This window comes from Mustela nivalis (genome assembly GCF_964662115.1).
Source record: "Mustela nivalis genome assembly, chromosome: 10".
NCBI classification, from domain to species: Eukaryota; Metazoa; Chordata; class Mammalia; order Carnivora; family Mustelidae; genus Mustela; species Mustela nivalis.
The window spans coordinates 1,569,985-1,594,198 of record NC_139029.1 but is presented as its reverse complement, the minus strand read 5'-3'; the positions used below and the strand labels follow the sequence as shown (position 1 = coordinate 1,594,198).

Genomic DNA, 24,214 nt, shown 5'->3' with positions numbered 1-24,214 from the left:
TGGAGGCTTTGGGGGTAATCACTGTGCCAAGCAGCCCCTCACCCAGTGAGCACTCCTGAAGCCTCCGGGCTCAGGGCCAGGCTGGTGGGGTCCCGGTTGGGAGACCAGTCCCCTGCCTTGACTGTACCCCCCGTGCATGGGGATATGATGGGGGGTGGCTGCAGGGTCAGGAAATGGGTGCTGGGGTACCCGGGCCAGCGGGGGTCAGGGTCCTCGCTGTGTCGAGGCTGGCGGGCAGTTTGGGGCTGCTGGGCCCTTGGGGGCTGTCTGCCCGGTGTCGTGGACAGGCAGCGTCCCGCCCCTCACACTTGTGCTGCGACGGGACGATGGGGTTCACTGGCCCCCAGGCCATGGGTGGGCAGCCTCCTGCCCAGTGGGGTGAAGTGTGGGGAACGGTCTGGGGGCAGGGGTCTTCTCTAGAGAGGTGGGAGGGGGCCCGCCCGCCCCAGCCCAGAACCCTCCCCCGTCCCTCCTTCCGGGCTCTGCCGGCCTGCGCTGGCATTGCCCCTCCTAGGGACGATGGTCGGCACCCTCGTCCTCAGCGGCCGGCTCTTCCCCGGCTGCCTCTCCCTCCCCACCTCCTCGAGAAAATGAAAGGGGGGTCTTCAGGCTCTGGTGGCAGTGCCAGTGTGTGACCCAGGACAGAACAGAGCTGGGACCGGTGACCCGACGGCAGGGTCCGGGCTGCTGGCCCGAGTGATGGCCCCCCACCCCCCAGGGTTCGGGGCTCAGCTCTCAAGGCACAGTCTGGGGCGCCGTGGCAGGAGGGCTGTCCCCTCTGTGCCGGGGCTCTGGGTCCTGTCCAGCCCGAGATTTTGCCTCCTGGGGGACATGGGAGAGGGTCCCCAAGGACACTGTGTCCTGTGGCTGGGCTGTGGGTGCCCGTGGGCTGTTGCCTCTCCTCTCACGCTTTCTCTCCTCTCTCCACAGCCCACTGCAGCGCTGGCATCTGTTTCAACGGTGGCCACTGCATGCCTGGCTCAGCCCAGCTATGCTACTGTCCCCGAGCCTTCCAGGGCCCCCGCTGCCAGTACGGTGAGTGGACGGTTGGTCATTCTCCCCTCCACCGCCCTGCTCCTGCGGCTTGTCTGACCTTGCTGGTGGGGGGGACAACCCTGGGATGCCCCCGACAGACGCCCTGCACGCCGTCATCTTAGAGCCCCGCCGGCCAGTCGTGGCCTCCAGAGAGATGGGCGAGGGCTGCCCGGGGTGCTGGGCAGCTGGGAAGTGGCCTGGCCTGGCGTCTCTAAGCAGCTCTCCTGCCGTGCTGGGGACCCTGGTGTCCTTCATGAAGGAAGACGCGGGGGCGTGCTGGGCCCCCCTGGAGGCGGCTGGTTCGGGGAAACCGGACACCTCTGTAAATCAGTATGTCACGGAAACCCGTCTACGCCACCCGCACTTGAACAGAAACCCAACGGAGTGAGTTTTCGAAGCCTTGTTGGCTTTATTAACCGACTCGAGTCAGGCCGATCCCATCTCGCAGAAAAGAAAGGTTTTAAAGGGAAGAGAAAGCGCACGAGAAAGGAAATTATCAGCCAGGCCATTTGGCCCTTCCCGGGGGGACGTTTCCTGGCGCCGACCGGGGTGGACTGAGCTGGCGGCTGGCGGGTGCCGCTCCGGGCTGGGGGCTCGGTGCCCCGACGTGGGGCCTTGGGCTGAGTCATGCCACATTGGGGGCTGTGCCCACAGGGGACACTGACTGGGTGCCGGGCGGGGCGTCTGGCTTCGAGGGGCCGCCGGGCTGACTGCGTTTTTGTAAAGAGGAGCGCGCAAGCGGATGGGCAGTCGGGAGCCCTGCAGACGCTCCTCCTGAGTTCTTGGTGATGGGGCGGCGAGAGCATTTCGCTGGGGTTTCCTGCTTTGTCCAGTGTCTTCAGCGAGCCCGGAGCTCTCAGGCTCCCGTCGGAATAGGCGCAGGCCGCGCCGCCTGCTGAAATGAAATACCCCCAGACGGTTTCCGGTGCTTTGGGCCTGCTCCGGGCGAGCAGCTGGGCCTCCGTCCAGGTGGATGCCCGGGCGGACGTCCTGCGCCACGCTCCAGTGCCTTGGAGCCCAGCGGGCAACCAGAAGGGGGCGGGCATCAGTTAATTGTGGGGAACAGGAGGCCCCCTGTTTGCACAGGGGACCCTGCCCCGCTGGCTGGTCCTTGCGTGTCCCCATGTGGTGGCAGGGGTCCTGGGGAGCGGCTGGGTCCCCGGTTTCTGAGATGGGGGCTGGCCGCTGGGGATGCTGAGGTTTGGAGAAGCTGGTCAGGTGACTGTGCTTGCATACCCAATGCCCTCTGTTAGCCGGAGGTTCTTGGCTGAGCTGGTTCCTCGGTCCTGCTTCTTGGAGGGCTCCGTGGGCTGGGAGGACCGAGGTCTGGGCCATGGAGTGAGGCCTGCTGTCGAGAGCCCTCCAGATGCTGGGGAGCCCCTGCCCCATGCCCTGGTGCCTCAGCCGGACCTCCTGACGTTAGCACCCTGAGCCCCTTGGCGGGCTGGCCAGATGTGACCCCCACCCCCAGGAGGCTGGGGTCCAGGCTGGGTCCAGGCCCGGAGGGAGGGGGCCAGCTGTAACAGATTGGCTCCTCCAGGTCTGGTGTGTGTTTATGGCCACAGGTGGAGGTGGAATAGGCCTCGAGGCCCTTCTCTCGTCCAGCCTTGGTGAGCCGCATGCAGCTGGGGCTGGGTTCCATTCAGCTTGGGGAGAGAGCTGGTCCCGGCGGCAAGCTCCCTTTGGGGAGGTTGCTGGGACAGGGCTGGGGCCGACCGTCGGCAGTGCAGATGCTGTGGTCCCTGCTGCGGGCCGAGGGCCATGAGGGGTGACTCTCGAGTGTGGCTGGTCTGTGGTCATACCCTCTAGGAAGTGGCTAGGGTCACCTGCCCTGCCCCTGTTCCTCCATCCCCGCGTCCTGGCCTCTGTGGGCTGCCCCTGCGCTCCTGGCCTGACTCTGTCCATGAGCCCAGCTCTGAGCCTCCCGGGCTGGGGTCCCCTCTGGCATGAGAAGCCTTCCCCACCCCAAGACCCTGACACTTGGCCTCCTGGTATCAGAGACTCGAGGGCCTCAGGGGCACAAGAGGGAGGGAGCTTAGCGCAGCGAGTGGCCCTGTGTCCACGGGAGGGGCCTGTCTGGCCTGGTGCCAGGGTCCTGGGGCCACACCCCTGGGGCAGGCTCAGACCCACATTCGGGCTCTCTGGGTGGGCAGGAGCTGTGCTCGCAGGCTCTCCGCTGTAGCTTCATGGGCCTGCGCTCCAGACTGGGCTTTGCCTGCAGAGCAGCCCTGCTCTCCACAAGGATGGGGGTGGCCTCCTGGGGGCTGGGGCCTGGCCTGCACCACATCGGCGTAGTCTGTGTTCACCGTGCGGAAGGAGAACCCGGGTCAGGGAGGTCAGGCAGTTGCTTGCCACTCAGCAGAGCTGGGGCTGGGAGTGCGTTCTGTCCCAGGGAGGGCTTGGGACCTCCTACCGTCTCCCAGTGCAACACGAGACCTCCGTAGGGCCCCAGCAAGACCTTCTCTGGAGAGAGAGGGGCCGATGCCCTGGTCCCGCACCCTGGCCTGACTCTACACCCGGGGACCTGAGCTTGAGACCCGCCTCGGCTCTCTGGGACGGGTGGGCCTTGTGCTGTAGATGGGGCCTTTGGGAAGCAGGAGGTCAAGCTGGGTAGCAGCTGCTGGGTGTCCTCCTGGGGAACTGTCTCCTGGAAGAGAGGCTGGACAGACAGGGCTGGGTGTGCGGGGCTGCCTGTGCAGAGGCGGGTGTTCAGGGATGGGTGTGCAGGGCTGTGTGTGGGGGGCTGCCTGTGCAGGGGCGGGTGTTCAGGGATGGGTGTGCAGGGCTGTGTGTGGGGGGCTGCCTGTGCAGGGGCGCCCCTGCCCGTGCCCGTGCCCCCGCCCGCACCCCGATAGCACCACCTTCCCGTCTCTCCGTCTGGCTCTGGAGGAGGCGGGCACGGGCTTCAGTCCAGTTGGGAATATTTAACTACCCCCCAATTATAATTGATTCCAGTTTTGAAAATAAAAGCCATATTTTTTTCTGGTTCCCCCAAATTCTTTCCTTTGAATCAAAGCAGGGGGGGAGGGAGGCATCCGGAGCGCAGAGGGGGAGGGGCCCCAGGAAGAGCCCCTCCTCTGCCTGCCCCCCCCCCGGGGGGGCTGTGGCCTGCGGGGGAGGCGGTGGCTTAGCCCTTTGTTCCACCTGCCCCGCCCCAGCACCCTCCAGGAAGGCAGAAGGCAGGGACACAAGGGGGTCTGTGCTGGCGGAGCCCAGGGTGGGGGCCCGAGTGTGCAGGGCTCGGCCCCCCTTGGTGCGGCCAGAACCAGCTTCCGCGTCATGTACGTGTGACCCTGGGCAGCGTCCTGGACCCTGGTCACTCCATGTGTCAGGTGGGGAGGGAGAGTGGTTTCCTGCGGGTCCCAGGGGTCGGCACAGGTGAGGCCCAGCGCCCCCGTGGGAGAGGGGTTGGCAGCGCCGTCTCTCCCGAGGCCAGGTCTGCTGGGCCTGCGGGCATGATGGTGGGTGATCCGGTGGCCGGGTTGTCCCAGGCTCTGGGGTAACTGCCTGCGCCACCTGCCCCAGCTCCATCCAGGGGCCTGGGGTGGGGACACCCTGTAGACGAATGGCCCCCCTGCCCGTGGTTCAACACCATCTGTCAGCAGAGGCGGGCTGTGTACCGCGGGAAGCCCTGGACCCAGGTTGGGCTCCTGGGGTCCTGTCCATCCACTGGGACAGCTCTGTCCCCCGTCGGCACCCAGGTCACACGTGTGCGCTCCTAGTGAACGTGGTAGATGCCCCCCCACCTCCACCCACACGCGTGCTGCCTGGCTGCCGTCACGGGGTCTTTAAAGGAAAAATAGGCAGGAGACCCAGCCCTAGGAGTGTACAACCTCCCAACCCAGCTGTGCACCATAACGGGGCCGCCAGTCCTGTCTTGGAACTTGATCTCACCTGACCTCGTGGGACACAAGCAGTTGGAGAACTCAGGTCTGGGTTACCTGGGGTAGCTTCTCGGTCCCAGAAGCTTTGGCTTTGGTCCCCTCTGGGCCTCAGTGTCCTCACCTGTAAGACAGGTGGGTTCGGTAGGTCTCTGAGGCAGTTCTGGGACTCAGGACTCTTAGCCGAGCAGAGAGCTGGGCAGCCTGCAGGGCTTCCTGGAGGAGGTGGGCCTGTGGGCTGGGGAAGGTTTGGGGAGGTGCAGATGGTTCAGGGTAGGGTTTCCAGATGAAAGAGAGGACAGGACCGAGTGAGTCAGCCTGGACGGCCTGGGGGAGAGTGCAGAGAAGGGTTAAGCCTGGAAACCCCAGGGGCCTTGGCCGCCCTCTCTGGGCCTGTAAAAGACCTGAAGTCAGGACAGCCACTTCGGGGCTGGCCTGACAGGTACCCCGGGGGACCCAGCGTGACCTGCTCCCTACCCGGCACGCCAGCCCAGCAGGGACCGAGGTCTGAGGTCCTGCCTGGAGCCTCTGTGTCCTGGTGGGTCCTGCCTCCGGAGCAGGAAGCCGGTGGGTGGGGAACCCTGGGTGGGGCTGGAGGCGGCTGCTCTGGGAAGTAGAGGCAGGCGGCTGCCCTGAGGGCCTGGGGGCAGGAGGGGGCAGGCCCCCCTGTCCCAGCCCCTGGCCCCGGCTCAAGGGCGGCTCTGTTCCTAAATTAGGATGATGTCTCAACGGAGAGGGAGCCGCTGCGGCGCTGCCCTGTGTCCGAGGGTGGGAGTCTGACCCCTGCCCTGGGGACCAGACGCCACCAAAGACGGCTCTCTGTGAGCCGCTGTGACCAGGCCTGGGAGCTGCTGCTGCTCCGGGAGCCTGGGCCTCATGGGGGTGGGGGTGGGGAAGGCAGCCAGCGCTGCCCGCCCCCGAGGGGCTGGGGGCACAGTTCCAGCACCCGTGGGCTCCTGCCGCCTGCCGCAGCATTGCCGTCCCGAAGCCTGCGGCCACAGCGGCCCTCGCCTGGCCTGAGTCCTTCGGAGCAGCTCAGCCACTGTCCTGCGGGTGTGGCAGCGGGCTACCCTGTCCCCATCTGCCTCTGGCCTCCATCCCCCCGGGCTCCAGGTTCCCCGTGCCCTTCCGGGTGCCCGCGTGGTGTGGCCGGGCTGTTCGAGAGTCCTGCTGGCCTTCAGGAGCTGGGTGCAGCTGGGGGAACCTCTGTGAGCTCCTGGGCTTCCCTGGGAAGCTGTCCTCAGGGTCCAGCCTTCGAGGAGCTCGGTTGGCTCTCGGGGAAACAAAAAAGCCAAGCCCGCAGTGGCCCGCCGTGCGTGGCTCTCCCGCATCTGGGCGGCTGGTCGTGCTCTGCGTCAGGCCCGAGTGGGCAGAGCGGCCATGGGGCACGGACAGAGCGGCCGTGGGCTGTGTCTCACGCACCCTGCTTTAGCTGCACGAAGCCCTTCCTTTGAAGACAGTTCCCGAAATCTCCACAGCCTCGCTTTCCTGCAGGAGGGGACACGGGGTGTCTGCCTAGCCTGGGTGCCCTTGGGAGGGCAAGGCCTGGGGCGTCAGGTGGAGGGGTGAGTGGTGGCTCTGACTCTGCCCTCTGGCCTCCGTCCTGCTGCCCTTGGCAGTCGGCAGGGCCAGGTGGGGCTGCCGCAGGCCCCTCGTGCCGGCGGGCCGGGCCACGTCCCTGCAGGGCGGTGGGGCCGCCGATAGCCTGTCTAGGTTGCCCCTCGCCCTCCTGCGCCCTCAAGGCCCTCCCTGCCCCTGTTCTCCACCAGGGGAGGGAAGCGGAGGGCGAGGGCCTCTGTGGCAGCTGCCTGCCTGGAGGGGCGCTCCTGGCCGGCGTGGTGGCCTGGTGGGTGCCCGAAGGACAGGGATCCGGGTCAGCAGAGGTAGCCGGATGGGGCCGGGGGTGCTGGGGCAATGTGGGGGGTCCGTGCACTTGGGGACTCTCGGCCTGGACGTGGGGGAGGCCCTCACAGCCCAGCAAGGACTTACACGCGTGGAAGGAACTTGCTTAGGAAGCCGTGGGGGTCCTCCCTCCCCTCCTGCCGGCCTGGCTGCCTCCCAGATGAGTCCCCACCGTACTGGGCCCCTTCTCAGTGCCCCGGTGGGCTGCCCCTCTGGGGGGTCTCTGGCTCACCCCTCATGCCCAGCACCTGGCGATCAGAGCCCTTCATGACTCAATGAAACGAAGCCATCTGCTGAGCTGTCTCTGGGGACCTCACGTCAGGGCCCGTGTTCCCGGAGGAGCCCTGTCTGGGCTTGGGAGCCCGTTTTGGGCCTGCCTCTGCCTCCTTAGGGGCTGAGCCTTCCACCAGGCCACATCCCAGGCTCCCGGCCCGGCAGTGCTCTCACACCTTGCAGAGGGAGGCCCAAGGCGGCAGGCAGAGCAGCTCTGGGCGAGCCCCGGACCCCAGGCTGCTTTCTGGGCGCTTGGAGGGTGCCTCGGCCCTGTGTCCACTCCACCCGTCCGAGCACGGGCCGCCCGGAGGCCTAGCTGTTCCAGGGGCAAATCCCAGCAGACGTGCTGACAGCCTGTTTTGAGGGCTCCTGGGGCTCGTGCCTGGCTCCCTCTCCGGGCAGGATGATTAATGAGGGTCTGCGAGCAGGTCTGGCATCAGCGTCCGGGTCTGCTCTCCGGTCTTGGCGGCTCCAGGCATTCCAGAGCAGGGCCTGGCCCTCTGTGCCCGGGTCAAAATGGGGCCTGGGCAGCATCACTCGGAGCCAGGCCAGCTGATAACAGGCTGTTACTGCGGGAGGGGAGGTGGTGGGCAGGGGTGCCGACGCTCCGCGGGCCTCCGGCCACCCCGGCTGCGAGGGGGCTGCTGCCCGGCTCGGTCTCCGCGGGGGCCGGAGGTCGCCCCACCTCTTGGGGTTCCACCTTGGGGTCCTTGGAGGTCTCAGGAGGGAGGAGGCCACTTCCCCACCGAGGCCCGTGCGGCCGCCCATCCTGCCTTGCGCCGGCTTTCTGCAGGGCAGTGTCAAGGCCAGAACAGAGCAGGGCAGGGCGTAGGCATCCCACGCATCCGAGCCCTCCCCGGCGGATGTGGCCGCCCCGACCTGGGGACCCTCGACCCGATGCAAATCGCAGGGGTGCTGCGTGTGTGGGTGCGAGCCCCTGGGGCAGAGGAACCGGATGGTCCTGTGACCACTCGGTTTGACTAGACAGTTTGGAAGATTCCTGGACGCCAGACTCCTGGGTGCTGCCCCCGGTTCCTGGCAGGGGGACTTCCTGGCCTAGCCCAGACCCGGAGCGCGCACAGACAGAAGGGCCGGAGCTCCCGGGCCTGCCCCTTGCACCCGGCCCTGAGTGCCCGCCCTCTACTCTCCCAGCGCCCTGGGCCGCCGGACGCCCCCCGGCACGGCGCTGGCCTTCCGACGGGCCGGCTTCCTGCTCACGGTCTGTGGCTTCCCTCAGGGACAAGGATGGGCGAGTTTTGCAGCAAACCCATGACAGGACTTGTTCAGCAGGAGAGGCGCTCCACACCGCGTGCACCAAACGTCTCCGTCCTGCGCCCCGTGCGTGCTTGGGCTGTGCCCTGGCCGGGGTGTGGGGTAGACGGCTCTGCCCGGTGCTGGCCCGGCTTGGGGGCCTGGTGAAGGGCCAGCAGCCTGTGTGACCGTGGAGGGCGCTGGGCCTTTCTGGGATCCTAGATTCGTCGTCCCAGAAGTCGGGGCCACAGGGGTGGGAGCTGAGGTCTCCAGGGGACCTCCCACAGGTGTCTGTGCACTGTGGGGCAGGCGGGCTGGGCTCGGCCGCGGAGTTCTGGCTCCCTGTCCTGGTTTCCCTCACCTGTGGGACCGCCGTCACTAAAGGGTTTCGGTGTGGGGGTCCTGTGCCCGCCCGTTCTTGGGGAGCCAGTCCTCTTGGGCTGTGTTTGCCCCCGTCTAGGGACACCCTCCAGGCTGAGGGCAGGGCAGGCTGCGGTGGGGGCGGACCCGGGCTGGCTCCGGGCTGGGTCCAGGACAGACACCACCTCCCAGGAGCAGCTGTGCTCTGGGACCAGTGTCTCTAGGCACTGCCAGGTCGACAAAGGCCCACAGGAAGGGAGGGGCGGTGTCCTAGGGACGAGGTCGCTGGTGCTGGCCGGTACTTGGCGCTGGGCAAGGACCTTTCTCTTCAGCCCCTGTGGGGACAGCACGTCCGCTGTGGGGGCACCTGGAGCTCGCATGGCCTGTCTTTCTTTTGGGCTGCGTGTGGGGTCCCTGCAGTTGGGACGGCCCTGTCAAGGCTACGGGACTAGGTGGGGTCCTCGGGGGGCAGCATTCTGAGCCCGGTGGCGGTCCTCTTGTCTGCCCTGTTTTGGGGTGACATGGCGCAGGGCTGAGCGGGTGGCCTGTGTGTCCCCTGGCAGCTGTGAGCACAGGTGGGGACAGGCCACGCTGGCCACTGTGCTTACAGCCCTGTGGCCGTCCCATGTTCTGTGTCCTGGGAACAGAGGTGGAGCCGTCCGGATTCCAGTGTGAGGGGCAAGGCGCCAAGGTTTCTGGCCCTTCTGTGCTTCGTGGCGAGAGGATGGCCCGCCTTGGCCCCGCCCGCCCCGGGATGTAGCCGTCGGACCCAGAGCTGTCGGGAAGGGCCTCCTGTGTGCACCGGGGAGCGCCGGGATCGTGCAGGGAGGGTCTGGACAGTGTGGCCCCTCTGCTTGGGCGCTCAGACTGTTGGAATGCCCCGAGGCTCGTCCCCTGCCAGCCCTTTGAGGCCACGGACACCCCTGCTCCCCATGGGGGGGGCAGATGATGTGTGGAGCACCTGGGGCGGTGGCGCCCAGCCTGGAGGGCCGTCTTGGGGAGCGACCTGAGCGCCGGGCTGGGGCAGTGGGGCCGGCCCGCGTGGAGCTGTGGAACGCGGTCAGAGCCCCCCCGCCTGCCGGCCCGCCAGTCCATAGTCCGCGTGGAGGAGCTAAGCTGCCCGTTCCCGGGACCAGGCTCCAGGAGGGTGGCAGCTGGGCCCCGAGCCTGGCAGGGCTGCCTGGACCTCCGGGACGTCTCTCCAGGTGGGTGGGGGCCTGGTCCCCATCGCCCCGATACTGTGGGGCAGGGATCTGCTTTTGTTGGGGCGGCTGCCCTGGCCTGAGGACCCAGGGGTCGGAGGAGGCTGATGGACAGTGTCTGGCCCAGGCCTCTTCCTCTTCCAGACTGAACTGTGTTCCGAAGGGGAGGCAGGCTGGCGGTGGCCCCTCCCTGTGTGTCCCAGAGGGCAGGCCCCAGGCCAGGTCCCTGCGGGGCCCTCCGTGTGCTGTTACAGTGGGTGAGGGGCGGGGGCTCCACAGCCGGCCCCCCCCCCCCCCCCGTGCCCCTGTTCACAGCCTGTTCACTTCCGTGGGACTCACTGCGGCGGCAGCTACCCCGGGAGCCTGGGAGGTGGCCCTGAGGGTGGTGGTGGGTGGGGTCCAGTTTCCGGAGGAAGAGGGTGTCCTGGGCCCCACGGGACACGGCCGCTGGGATGAGAGGAGAGGCGAGGGGTACGCCCCGGGGCAGGGTCCACACGGGGCCAGGCTGTGTTCCTTGCCCCCCTCCATGCTGACCTCTGCCCTCCACCGGCTCCGGGCTCTGCAGGCGGGATGAGGAAGGCCCAGAGGCTGGGGTGGGGGGACATGGGAGCCCCTAACCAATGGGCCCTCCGCCCCCGGCCAGCCAGCCGTGCCCTCAGCATCCCCCAGCCCTGCCAGCCTTCCCAGAGCTTTCCGCGGGCAGCAGGAAGGCACGAGGGAGCAGCCACGGGGAGGGGGAGGGCTCACAGACCCCCTCCTGGAAGGGGCTCCTGCCCCTGCACGCCCAAGCGGGTGCCCACCCTGCCGGCGCCTCGGGGCGGGCACCGGCGCCCTCTGGTGGCGGCGAGAGGCCAGAGCGGCCGCGCCGGGCCCCTGGGATTTCAGGTCCCTGAGTTCTTCAGCGGCTCCTGAGCCAGTCCAGCCCCGTGAGGGCTGGCGTCACCTGGGGTCACTCCTGACAGCTGCTGAGGCCTGAGGGACACCGTAGGAAAGAGGACGAGACCCAGATGGGCCCCTGGACGAGAAGGCGGGGGGTGGCCTTGGAGGGTGGGGTGTGAGAGCGTGACTGGGGAGTGCAGGGGTGAGGGAGGGGGCAGGAGGGGTGGAAGCGACAGGGGCCGCATCGGTGGGGACCGCGGCTCCGAGGACTTAAGTACTCACCACAACGTGAGCCGTGAGCCGGAAGACCTGGGGGGGCAGGGCCAGCGTCGGGGGTTGGCCAGGCAGGGCCCGAGTCCCGGTGGGTCCGCTGGGGCACAGGCAGGGGGTGACTCGGCTCCGGTGACTGAGAGCGCCGCTGCGGAGCGAGCCGGGCCCCAGGACTGCTGGAGCTTGAGGTCGGGATGGGGAGGGGCGGAGAGAAGGCGGACTGCGGGTCAGGCCGGGCCGGGGAGGGGTGCCTCGAGCCAGCACAGGCCGGGGGAGGGGTGCCGCGAGCCCAGCTCCCCGTGGGTGTGAGGGAAAGAGGCTTCCCAGGCTCTGGTCTGCGGGGTGGGGGAGCATAGTGGCCCCTTCCCTGACATCGCGGAGACCAGGGCCAGGGGACACGTGCGGCTTCTGTCTGGTCCTCTGTGCCAGGGAGGCGCCCTCGGGCCTGGGGCTGTTGTCCGGGGCACCCGTGCCCGGGCAGGGTGTGGACACTACGGGGCCCGAGGCTCCAGATGCCGGGGCGGCCACGTCGGCCTGTCCTGTGTTCCCGCCTATAGGTCGGGCACGAGCCTCATCGTCCTTCCTCCTGGAGGCATCCCGGGAGCCGGAGGAGGGCTCTTCGCAGAACGAGAACGCGTGCCCTGTCCCAGGAGAGCTAGTCACCACCCTTCACCTCCCTGTTTCGGCAAGCGCTCCTCCAGCCGGTACTTGCTGGCTTTCACTGTGTGCCCGGTGCTGCCGCGGGCAGGTCCGGAGCAGGGGGCAGGCTTCCTGTCACCAGAGCAGCGACACAGGTGCAGGAGGGAACGCGTAACTTGGGCCTGGCGTGGCACCAAGCATGGGGCTCAATGCTGGCACCCGCAGGGACTTACCCTCAAGCGAGGTCCCCAGTGGTCTGCAGAGAGAGAGGCGGTTGTGGTGCTGGGGGGCCAGGCGTGTCTGCTGAGGGTCTGGGCAGCTGGGACAGGCCACCTGCAGGGGAACTGTGACATATGGGCAGGCCTGGGGTGCTACTCACTGTGCAAGGGCCCGGGCTGGGCAGGGGGCTGAGCTGGCTGGCAGAGCAGGAGGCCGCTGGGGACGGGACCCTTGTGTGGCCCAAGGAGTGTAGATAAGAGGTCGGTGGTGCCGAGGTCCCCAGTGGGCAGTGGGATGCTTCTCTGGAGAGCCTGCCCGTGGGAGAGTGGGGCCTGAGCGGGGCCGACTCCTCCCCTCTGCCACAGCCACTGCTCCGAGCTGGCCGGGGCCAGTGCTGCCGACCCCACTGGTGTCTGGGCTGGGGCAGGCCTGGCTGAGGGGCTCCTGGCGGGCCAGGTGCACAGCTGACCAGAGGTTCTAGAGCGTCCAGCCCCAGGGCTGCACACCAGGGAGGCGGGAGGGGCCAATGAGGCTTCGAGCACTGTTTCCCTGTTGCAGAGCCCAGCTTGGGACTCCCCCTCCGGGGTGGCTGGGCTCCCAGCGAGGCCCCAGCCCCGTCTGGGTAGAGCTCCGGGCTCTGTTTCAGAAAAGAACAGGGAGGTGCTGAGCGCCCCAAGCCCTTCCTGATCGTGGCCTAGAAACTGAGCAAGATGCAAAGAGGGTGTCATATCCTGTTGTCCAGACCAGAGGGTGGACGCCTGGTGACCGGGCCCCCGAGGCCTCCGGGTTGCATGGATCTCGGGTCTCCACTGTGCAGGGGATTGGATTGGCTGTGGGTGGACTGGCTGGTCCAGAAATCAGGCTTCTTGGGACAGAGAGAGACCTGCGCACGTGTCCCAAAGGAGACACAAATGTGCACAGCGCGCACAAGTGCACACGCATGCGCACACATGCACCGTACACATGTGCGCACACACGCATGATGCAGGCGCACATGTACACAACGGAGGGACGTGCACACACGCACAAGGTACACACACGCAGGGTAAGACATGCGTACGCACATGTGACCGCACACATGCACGTGCACAAGGCAGACACACACGTGCACAGGCAGACACACGCGCACATGTGCACAGGGAGACACGCACACACATGCACACGTGCACAGGCAGGCACACACACACACAGGCAGACACACACATGCACACATGCACACACATGCAACGTGCACAGGCAGACACACGCGCACATATGCACACGTGCACACAATGCACACACACATGCACACACATGCACACGTGCACAGGCAGACACACATGCACATATGCATGCACACACATGCACGCGCGCGCACACACATGCACACGTGCACAGGCAGACACACATGCACACGTGCACATATGCACGTGTGCACGGCACACGTGCACACACGTGCACAGGCGGACACACGCACTCACGTGCACAATGGAGGCACGCGCACACACAAGCACACGCACGCAGGCTCACATATTCACGCAGACGGAAGACCCAATTCAGCCCACACCAGCCCTTCCTCAGCCTCACCCCAGTCTCGGGCGCAGCCACAGCCGCCGAAGCCATGAGCCATCCTGGGAACTTGGCTGGCGGGGGTAGTGGAGACCTGGATATTTGGAGAAGCGAGGAATGTTCTTGGCTCTCTCTGGGCCTTTTACATTTTGTCTTGTTTTCTGGGAAACAAATGGGAAAAAAGCCCCATTCCCACATATTTGAAAGCTGATTTGTATAAACAGACCAGACCCGATAACTTTCAGGGTAAACAGAGAAACTCTGTCTGATGTCAAGGAGGCCGCTGTGCGTCCTGGGCTGATGGCAGGAGGCGGGGGAGCCCTTCTGGCCCTGCACGGGCTCGATCCACTTCCTTCGGTGCCTTTAACGACCCCTTCCTGTCCCTCGCCCCTGGAGGCCTGCTTGGGAGCGTTCGGGGCCCGTCGTCTCCAGTTTTGCCCAAACCCCTACCCCATCTCGCACCTCGGGGCCCTGCCTGGGCGGCAGCTGAGAGCCCCCCACCTCTGGCCCTTATGCTTTGACGGGGCCCCCAAGGTCTGCTGGGAGCCTGAACTTCCTTTTTCCACTGCCTCCCGGCCAGAGCCAGTGTTGGCCTCTGCCTGGTGGGATGGTGTCCACCTCGCCTTCCGAAGGTGGCCTCCTGCTGGAAGCCCCTCTTCCTTCCTGGCACCCCGTTTGCCAGAGACAAGGGTATGTCTGACGGGCAAGGAGCCTCGCAGCCTCCTTGACCCCAGGCCACCTCTGGGCCTGGCCTTGGGGACACAGGGGGCCAAGAGCTGAGTCCTGGAATCTTCCGGGAGAGGCCTGGAAGAGGGAGAACCCAGTACCCCCACTCTTGACCTGTCCTTCTGACCTCCCAGGGGGGACTGCCGGGTGACCCTGGGAATCCAGAGTGGGTGAGGCCTGTCTGCCCTTTCTAGGCGACCCCCTCTTGGTTTCCATGGTTTCCCTAGAAACCACAGACGGGGGGGCGGGGTTGATGGGTCCTGGGATGGACTCCTTTGTACCTGGGCAGCTTTCCCTGCCTCGCAGGCTGTCCTCCTGCGAAACCATGTGGACAGCCGCGTGTTCTTAAGACGCTGAGTGACGCAAGCATGTGTGAAAAGGCCACGCTGTGTGGCTCCAGCTACAGGACATTCTGGAAAAGGCAAAGCCTCAGAGACTGCGCAAAGATGGCCGTTGTCAGGGCTGGGGGAGGACAGGTGGACAGGTGGGGCGAAGCCGTTCCCCGCGACACTGTCCTGCGTGCACATGCTCGTCAGGGCCCCAGAATGCCCAGCGCCAGGTGTGAGACTCGGGTGAGCTGTGAGCGCGCCTTCCTGGTGCTGCGTCCGTCCTGCCGCCGCGGGGATGTGGCAGCGCGCACAGGTGGGGTGCGGGTGCGGAGTGGGGGTGGGGCTGTGTCTGGGGAGAAGGCAGCCCGTGGAACTCTTCATACTTCTGCTCAACCTTTCCGTAAACCTCGAACTTTTCTAAAAAATAAAATCTATTAATTCAGACCAAAAGGAAGCCAGAGCCCCGGGTTCTTTGCCTCAGGCCTGACCTTGCCCGACCCCGTCGGGAGGGCGTCTTCCTGCTCCGAGGGTGGGGTCGGCCTCCTGGCGTTCCTTCCATGCCATTCTGTGTGTTCTTGGTCATTGCTCAGCGTGCGGATGGACAGGGACGGCTCGATGGTTCTGTCCCTCTGCCTGGTCCCCCGCCGTCCGCCTGCTCAGAGCCACTGGTTTCTAACCGTCATTGTTACAGTGGTTGTAACTTGATATTTGAACGGTCAGGTCGTGAGGTTCCTTGTGTGAACTTAATTCCTCTAGCACACCGTTTCGGATTGGCCCGTAACCATGGCGATCCCATAAAATGTGTGTGGCGCTTTCTGCCCCACCCCCCGCCGTGGGTTAACGGGGGTCTCTTTGGACCCAGGGCCTAGAATTCCATCTGGGAACTGGCGAGCCGGTCACGCACAGAAAGGTCCAGGTGACCCGTGGGCCCTTAAGCCACTCCGACCCCGGGAGTTCCTGGCTGGGGCAGGCGCAGGGAGGGGACCCCGGGCAGAGGCATGATGGCCCCTCAGCACAGCCAGAATCACGCCGTGCCCAGGTCAGGGACGGCTGCTCCATCTGACGGGCTGAGCCCACCTCGAAGGGGGGCCCATGGCCAAACCCCCTGCCCTGGGCGGCGATGGGATCTCTGAGGAGATCCTCAGCCAGGGCGGGGGGTAGGCCTGCCCCTGGCTGCGGGCTCCGCTCCCTGCCCCACCTGGTGCACGCCTCCCTGGAGCCAGGAAGCCCGACCTTGGCCCTGGCCCGGGCGGGAATGTGTCCGGGAGCGGCAGGGACAAGCCGAGGCAGGCGCCCGGCGGGGCAGCACCATGCTGGGAGAACGTGGAGGGCTCAGAGGTTCCCTGCAGCCCTGGGGGGTCTCCGTGAGTCTGTAGTAGGCCCGCGCGGCTGTGGTGGAGGGTCGGAGTCTAGGGTCCGGTCACGGTGGGCCTGGGCCCCGGGCCGTGCTGCTTTGGGCTCTCGTTTTTTCCCCAAATGAAATTAAAGAGTGGCGGGTGCCTCCGTGCTCTCCGAGCCCCCCGCCCCCTGCCCCGGGTCGCCCTGGCCGCCCTCCACCGTGTGCACAGCTCCCCCGTCTTACAGATGAGGAAATGGGCGCAGGGCGGGGGTTGTGACTCGTCTTGTTCACCTGGAGGCTGGGAGGCCCAGGCAGGCCGGACCCACGCCCGCGAGACCTCAGCCCTACAGTGGGGCGCTGGCTCGCCCGGCTTCGGGCCGCACGGAGCGGACTCGCGGAGGTGCCTCTTGCAGCCTCGGGCGTCTCGGGCATGGGGCTCGGCGGGGGATGCCCTGGTGGTAGGAGGTGCTCCCTCCGAATTCCTGAGGAGGCCCAGGTGCAGAGGTGGGTGTGGCGGTGCCCATCAGCCAAGGGACACCAGCGCAGGAAGCCTCAGGAGACTCCTTGATTTCAGCTCGGGGACGCTGATTCGGGGCCTCTGGCCTCCAGGACGGTGGGAGACAATACCTTTCCGTTGGTCAGGCTCCCCGGCAGGGGTCCTTTGTCCCAGCAGTCTCAGGACACGGTATGGCCACGTCTGGCTGCAGCTAGGACCCCTGCAGGCCTCCTTGCCTGACTCCAGGTGAAGTTCCCGCTCTCCTGGCTCAGAGCCAAGTCCCTTCTGCAGCTTTGCCCTGACAGGGCCAGGGCCCCGGTGACCTGGCCTACACTCGGCATAAAGGTCCCCCAAGGCTAGTTTGGAGCCCCCACAGGGCCTTGGATCACCTGTCTTGGGGGCCTGAAACTCTGCCAAAGACAGGAAGTAAGGTGCACGGGAAAGGGGGCTCCCTCGGGGTGGGGCGGGGTGGGGTGCCTCTGCTCCGCCCTACTCCACGCGGGCTCCCATGGCAGGCCCAAACCCGTAGCGGCCGGGAGCAGGCACAGGGGCCCGCAGGGCGAGCTCCCACAAGGAGCCCCAACTGTCCCAGCTCCCCGAGGGAAGGGGGTGCAGCTGGGTTCTGGGGGCGGGACATTCCTGGGGAGACAGGCAAGGCAGGCCCGAGCCGCGCACACGCACCCTTGACCCGGGGGAAGGTCCCCATGTTGGTGCCTTCTGGCTTGCTGGCTGTGGGAGGCTCCAGGGTGGCCCCTCTTCCCAGATGTTGAACCTCTGTCCTGCGGCAGAGCCCCCAGGGAGGTCCCTCTCCAGGCCCCCGCACACACGGCTCTTTGTGAAGGGTACACAGAGACCGGCCCCCCGTGCCTGCCGCTGCGGAGCCCGGAGCGGCCGACTGCGGTCCAGCTGCCTTTCCTCGGCCCTCTCTGCCTCTCTGGGGGACACCTGGCTGCAGGCAGGCAGTGCCTCCTGAATCTGGCTGCTAACAGGTAGCCCCAGGCCTGGGTGGGCCGGCGGGATGCCGGCGGACTGTCCTGCAGATTCAAGGCGCAACCGGCTCCCTGGCCCGGGCCCCTCCCCTGGGCTTCAGGGCCTCCCTCTGCGCAGTCTCGGTCTTCATGACGCAGAGTGACCCCTGTGCTCGTGGCCTCCTCTTCCTCACAGACAGGGCGGGGGTTCCTCTGCCCTCACCCCCCCTGCTTCTTTCTACAGACGCCCATCCAGGGACTGGACGTGCTTGGGGGACACGGGGCCGGAATAACTGTGGGGGGCCCTGACCAGGTCACCCGGAGCAGCCAGGCAGGGCAGGGGCAGGGGGAGAGGCTTGGGGTCCACTGGCCTCATGGGGGTCTCAGGCTGGGAGTAGGGGTGAGAAGGCTCGGGAGTGCAGGGCTGCCCGGGCAGGGGAGGGCAGGCTGGATCCGGGGCCCCGATGATCAGGCTGGGGTCCTGGGGTGCTGCCCCGCACCCTCGGAGAATAGCCACGCCTTCTCACTGTTCCTGCCACCCTAGGCCAGCCGCAGGGGCAGCTGGGTCCGTCTGGAGGGTGGGGAAGGGCGAGGGGCCACAGGGTGCAATCGGGGCTTAGCGGACAGAGCGCAGCAGTGGGCAGGACACACGCACCGCCCTCCACCATCGGGGGCTGCCCCGCAAGGTCCTGTCTCCTTTGTGGACTGGAAGCAGTGAAGATTTGTAAAGGTGGGGACCCCCACTGGGGCCCCACACGGTGGTTTTTTGGTGGCCCTACCCTGCCCTGCCCTGCTCGCCTGGGGCGACTGGAGGCCAGTTCTGCAGGGAGGTGTGGCTCTGAGGGCCATGTCCTGCCCTGTGCGGGGAGAACTAGGGGCAGTATCTCCTGTCCCCTGTGGGCTCCTCCAGCTCAGAGCCAGTGGGGGACAGCCTAGGTCCCAGCTTGTCTGGGAGGCTCATGGTCGTGGGGTCCCTGCCCCGTGTGGGCCGGGCAGTTGGCAGTCTGTGGGGGGGTCACCTTGCTGTGTGGCCAGGGCGGCCTGACTTGGGAGCTTGGAGCCACGTACCTGCCTTCTGTCACCTGCTTCCTACCTGGGGCTCTGTGGGCCATGAATGATGGGCCAACCCAGGCTGGGCTGGACCTCATGGTGGACCTGAGAGCTCATTGCTGCTCCCAGGCTGCTGGGCGATGGCTGGTGGGGGGCACACAGGCTGTGGGGTGTGGGCCCCCTTGTTCCCCAGGACCCTGGCAAAGGGGCAGCAGTCTGAGGGCTTCTCGCTGCAGTTCCTGGTTGCTGGTCAGCGGAAAGGGTAGGGCCTTCGGAGCCCTTGCCCGGCAGGGTGGCCGCCCTGGACCCCCCTTCCTTTCACACCAATCCCTGCAGAAGTGTGGTGTGGGATCCGCCCGGAGGAGGGTTTTTTCTGCTTTTCTTTGTTTTCATTGAGGTGGCGCTCAGGTCCCGTCAACGAGGCGGTGGCGTTTAGCACAGGCGCTCTCGGGCGCGTGTCACCCCACGTGCTCCAGAACATGCTTGTTCTGGGGAGACCCCGTGCCCACCTGTCCGCCAGCCCCGGTGGCCGTCCACCTGCTCTCTGGGTCTGCAGTGGCCTGCCCTGCACGGTCCCCGCAGGGGGACGCCCAGCGTCGGGCCTCCACCGTCTGGTCTCCTTCCCCCAGGGGAACGTCTCCGTGGTTCAGCCCCACGAGGGGCTCCTCTCCGCAGCTGGTTTTCTGTGGTGGATGCGGCCGGTGTGTTTACCGCTTGTCCAGTGCTGGACGTCGCATCGTTCCCGGCTCTGGCCGTCACGAGTGTCCATGTGAGTCCTGCCTTCAAGTCTTCTGGGCACGTCGCCCGAGCGGAATTGCCCGGTCCGTTGCCGACTGTTTCACTTGTTATGGGAGGCAGTGTTCTCTGTGGGTGGAAGGGTCTTCCCGGAGTGGAGAGAGCAGGGGACAGGGCACTGTCCCCATCCCGCAGCCTGGCCTCCTGGTTCCTGCCTCTTCTGCCACCACCGGCAGCTTTGGGGAGGGTAGGGGTGCCCGGGGAGGGGCTTGGGGAGCAGGAGCGAGGGATGGCCAGCATTTCCAAGTCGGCGTCTGCATTGCATGCCCACGGGGGCCTGGCTTGAGGGCCAGAGGCAGCCTCCCTCCAGAAGATGGGAACAGTGACCCCAGCACTGGGAGGAAGCCCAGGACTCCTGGACGGAGGCCGGAGCCTGTGGGGGGCTGCCACACCCACCTGTGGGAGGGGGCTCTGCTGCGCCGTTCGAGTGAGAGGCCGGGGTCTGGGGGTCGCGTGGTTCGGAGTCATACTCTCTGCCGGCATCTGCATGGGCCCCGGCTCTGGGCCAGGGATTGTCTGCCAGCAGCTCAGAGCAGGGCTGGGACCTGGCCTATGACCTCCAGATTCTGCCTGGGCTCAGGCTACCCCTGAGACCTGCCCGTCGGAGGGGCCCGTAGGGGGCCTGCTGGGCTGGAAGATGCACCCCCAGACTGGCTTCATGGGCAGGGAGGGCAGGGAGACCCACCCCAGAGCAATGCTGGTCCAGGCCTCCCAGGCCAGAGCCGAGTAGGGCCTGGGCTGCTGAGAGGAGTGTGGGCTGCTGGCTGTCACCTGCTGGCACTCGGGCCCAGTGCACCCCATGCTGGGGTCGCTGGTGGATGGACGGGGCCCTCTACAAGGAGCCAACTGGTGAGGTTTGTGAAGCGTGCTGGCCTGGGCCCGCGTTTCCTGGGATCTGCTTCCGGAAACCCCGTGCAGACCTGGAGCCCTGACAGAGGCCAGGCTGGGGCCCAGTGCCCGGGAGACGGCCTTCCAGCTCTGGAGCCACCTTTTCTTCCCAGGCCGCTCAGGGGCTCTGGGCCCTTGGCTGCCACCTCCCTCCGGCCCCATGGCCCCAGCCGGTGCCTGCCCGGTGAGCCAGCCCAGGCCTGGCTGCCGCACCAGGGAGAGGTCATCGCTGGCCTCATCCTGCCCCTGGCAGGGCTGCTGACCACCCTGGGTCCCCACAGAACCCACCGCTACCCGCCAGCCCTATCCAAGGGTGCAGTGCAATTGTCAGACAATGGCTTCAAGCGGGGCAGTGACCCTCCCTGGGCCTCTGCGCCCTCCCTTTCGTCTCCCGGGCTCTCCCCTTGCCCAGGATGCTGGGTCCCTTGCCTGTGTCCTCGGCCCTAGCCAGGTGCACAGCAGGGGCTTGGCAGAGGGGAGCCTGCCGACGCTGGCCCTGGTCAGGATCACGTCCTGCACAGTCTGGGCCGCCGTGGCCTGAGGAGGGGCCTGGGGGAGGGGCAGCCCCCCACCCCCCACCCTCCTGCCTCTCTCGAGGAGTGTGATGTTCGTTTTGCATTTGCCAAGGGTGTCCTGCGGCTCCCTGTGTGCTGTCCTGGGCCGGACACAGAGACCTAAGACTACTGGGGTCCTGTCCCGTGCTGCGGGTGGCGCAGTCCAGCCGTGGGCAGAGATGGGTGCCCAGACGCCTGCCTGACGCTGAGCCCCATGGGGCTTCCTGGGGGTCCTGGAGCCGAGGCATCCTGCCCGGGGCTTAGGGGCATGCGTGCCCAGGCCCCTGCCGACCCTGTGTGCCAGCCGCTAGAAGGAGCTCCCTGGGTCGGCGGCCTGCCTGCCTGCCACACACCCTCCCTGTTCCCCACCGTGCAGCCCGAGGTCAGGACAGGCTGCAGCTTCCCTGGGCCTTTCCGACCCAGCGCACTCCTCGTCCGCAGGGCTGGCTGCTGTGCCGTCTCCCCAGTCCCACGCTGACTCCTGCCCCGGGCACCCCAGCGCTGACCCCTGGGCTGGGCCGACCTCTGTCTCATCCTGTGTCATTCTCTAGGAATTCCCAGAAAATTCCTGGCTTTAACCTCTGCAGGCCTGGGTGGACAGTTGCCTCCCGGCCCTCCCGAGGGGAGTTCTGGCCACAGCCCTGCCGGTGCGACTGTGGCCGGCTGTGGCCTCCGTTGGACTTGGGGTCTTGTGGGGACACTCCCCGGCAGGGGCAGAGGTGATGAAGCCATCAGGGGAGGCTTGGCCTGGCTGGGAACGCCAGCACGGCGCTGTCTGAGCTCTGAGGCTCTGCTCCCTGTGTGGCCAGGAAGGGCCGGGGCTTCCAGTAGCAGCAGCCTGTGGGCTGCGCTGGCCCCTGACCATTTGTGTCCTGTGGCACTTTGGGGTCTCTGCGTGGTCTGTGCCTGCCTCTGGGTCACATTCCCCACGACACCGGGGAGCTCAGCCTTTGGCCTTGAGAGGCCAGCAGGAGAAGAGGGCCCCTCTCAGACCTCGGGTGGGCAGCCGGGGGGACGGGGGTGCTGGGGGGCTGAGGAGACTGCTCCTCCACTCTTACCGATTCATGTCCCTCTCCCTGTTGGCAGCTGTGACTCCATAAGGTCCTGGGACAGGAGTGTGTGGGGGCAGTGATGCGGGTCTGGGGGCAGCTGTGAGGGTCTTTTCCCGGCTTGATTCCCTGGGACACTGACTGCGGGACCAGAACACGGGCAGAGGCCGTTCTCGTGAGGACCCAGGAAAGCAGGTGTCGCTCCTGTCTGGGAGAGCAGGGCCCCCTCCTGGGCCAAGCCGCTTCTGCATGGCCTTCCCGAAACCACCTCCCCCCAAATGCCGTAGGACAGGCTGCTTTTCCTGGGTGGGACCCAGGTGCGCGTGCCTCCCTGGCTGCCGGACGGACATGTCGGTGTCCCCCTCTCGTGGGGTCTGTCTGTAGGGGTGAGGTTTGCCCATCTCTGCTGGTCTGTGTCCTCTTATGGCCTCTCAGGTCTGGGGCTTGGGGTGGGCCGTGGCTGGGGTCTCCCTGCCACTCACCAGTGTCCTCCTCCACAGACGTGGATGAGTGCTCCGACGGGAACGGGGGCTGTGAGGACCAGTGCTCCAACACCGTGGGGGGCTTCTACTGCCGCTGCCCCGCTGGCCACCAGCTGCAGGGGGACGGCAGGACCTGCCAAGGTAGGTCCCGGGCCCAGCCCACCATCGCCCACGGCTGCCCTCCCCTGCCTGGCCGGGCCGGGCCTGGGGTCGCCTCCTCCTCGGTCCCCAGAGCCGCCCTGCTTGGGGCCCCCGTGATGGGGCCCTCTCTGCCCAGCCTCCTCGCCATGCCTTTAGGGCGTCCACGTGCCTCTGAAAGTGAGGCTTGGGGGGCTCAGAGAACCTGTTGTGGGTGGAGGCCACCCTGGGGGCTGTGCTGGGGGAATATGCGGTGGGGAGGGCTGGCGTGGCCAGTGGGCCCGGGCACAAGCAGTGGGGGCGGAAGGGTGGGCCGTGTCCCTGGGCGTGCGTGCGGCACTGGTGGGCACGGAGCCCTGACTCAGGCTTGCTGAGGCCTGGGCCGGCCCCGGGCAAACTGTCTCCCTGGGCCAGCAAGATCAAGAACAGACAGGAGATCCCTCTGGGGGCGGAGAGGGAGAGGGATGATTAGGGGTGGGGCAGAAGGCTGGTGCTAACGCTGGCACCCCTTCCCATTCCTTTGTCGGCCGTTGCCCCCACCTGACCGGACCCCAGGGCCGGCCGTGGCAGTGTGGGCCCCTCTGAGTGCCCGTTGGGCCGGCCACACCGGTCCCCTTGCCCCATGTTGGACTGTCGTCCCTGTCTCCGTGTCCCGGGAGAGCGCGTCTCCTGCTGGGCCAGCCGCGGGGGCGGCCGGGGCCTCCGTCAGAGGGCCAGGGGCGGGTGTAGAGCCTGCTGGGCTGGGGTCTGGGGGTGCAGGAGTCTGCCCTGCAGAGGGGCTCTGCACACATGGGGTGTCCCTGTGCGGATTCTCCTTTCCAGCGCTTTCATGGCCAGAAGGAGTCTGGAGGGAGGGAACCAGCGCAGCAGGGACAGGGGTCCTGTGACCGACGGAGGGCGGGCAGGAAGGACTCCCCCAAGTTCTGGCTTCGGCCTTGGTTTCCCTTTCTGAGAAGTGGGTCCCCTTGGGATGTGAGAACCCATGGGGTCTGTGCCCCCACCCCAGGACGCACCGTGTGCAGGGAAGTTGGGGCAGGTGTCCCAAAAGCCAAGGTGTCCGGCAAGGTGTCTGGGCAAAGCCGGGTGTCCGGCAGCCCTCGACGCTGTAGAGCCGCGGGGCTGGGGGTTTGGTGCCAGTGAGGAGAGTCCCAGGGGTCTGGGGACTGTGTTTGAATGTTCCCACCTGGGAGCCTCTGGCCTTCAGAATGAGGACAAGTCCCTCCTCTACGGACAGCCTCGTGCTCCCCTAAGCGGGGAGCAGGTGTTGGTGTGGTGCACGAACTGGGAGACCCAGAGCGGGCCATGTCCAGGGCAGTCCCATGAGCCTCAGCCCCTTCCAGCCCCCCCGGCCTCCACAGATCCCAAGGATGCCCTAGTGCAGGACACATGCTTCTTCCCCTGGTTCCCCCGGGCTTCAGCCCAGGCGCCCCCAGAGGATCCCGCTCCAAGCCCCTGCCTGCTGCCAGCCCGCCTGGCCCTTCTGGGCCTCGGCTCCTGCATCCGGGTCTCCAGCCCTGGGAAACCGGCTTGTATACAGTTTGAGATGGTCCTTTCTAGCCCAGGGGCCTCCCAGATTGGGGCTGGACCTTGGGTGTCCCATCCTCTCCCTTCTGGTCCTCGGCCCCCAGAGCTGGGAGAGCAGCCCCAGCCCCTTGTCTGTGTCCAGGAGGCCCTGGAGAAGGTGTTGGGGCCGCTGCACAGCTGGGGTCTGCTGACCCTGCCGCAGGCTCCCAGTGCTGACCTGGGGCCCCCGGGGCCGGGGCGGGTCCTGGAAGATAAATGTGCATTCCAGCCACCGGCCAGAGCCCTGCGCCAAGTCAGCACAGCATAGGGCCTGCAAACGCAGCCTCTCTGAGTTCCTTTAGGAAGCTTTGGAATCCCTTAATCCACCAGGTCCCGAAGGGCAGGCTAGGCTCTGCCATCTGGCACAGCTGTCCAAGG

General features: G+C 66.8%; 2 protein-coding genes across 6 annotated transcripts in view; one reads left to right on the top strand and one right to left on the bottom strand.

The window, feature by feature from the left end:
• MEGF6 (multiple EGF like domains 6) overlaps positions 1-24,214 on the top strand; it is an 83,104-nt gene that overhangs the window by 17,783 nt on the left and 41,107 nt on the right. For all 3 annotated transcript variants that reach the window (XM_082687633.1, XM_082687632.1, XM_082687634.1), the window contains 2 exons: positions 931-1,035; positions 22,154-22,276. In XM_082687633.1, coding sequence (XP_082543759.1) covers positions 931-1,035; positions 22,154-22,276 — 228 coding nt within the window. The remainder of the gene's footprint in view (positions 1-930; positions 1,036-22,153; positions 22,277-24,214) is intronic.
• On the bottom strand, positions 3,698-13,662 carry LOC309842826 (uncharacterized protein). Of its 3 annotated transcripts, none has more exons than XM_082687652.1 (5): positions 13,478-13,662; positions 11,926-12,036; positions 11,066-11,824; positions 4,930-5,040; positions 3,698-4,482 (listed from the first exon to the last, which is right to left on the bottom strand). In XM_082687652.1, exons 3-5 carry the CDS (start codon positions 11,405-11,407, stop codon positions 3,964-3,966), a joined length of 972 nt encoding a protein of 323 aa, XP_082543778.1. In that variant the 5' UTR covers positions 11,408-11,824; positions 11,926-12,036; positions 13,478-13,662; the 3' UTR covers positions 3,698-3,963. The 3 variants fall into 3 exon arrangements, with proteins under 3 accessions (XP_082543778.1, XP_082543780.1, XP_082543779.1); XM_082687654.1 differs by having other exon boundaries at positions 11,066-11,235; XM_082687653.1 differs by lacking the exon at positions 13,478-13,662 and having other exon boundaries at positions 11,926-12,109.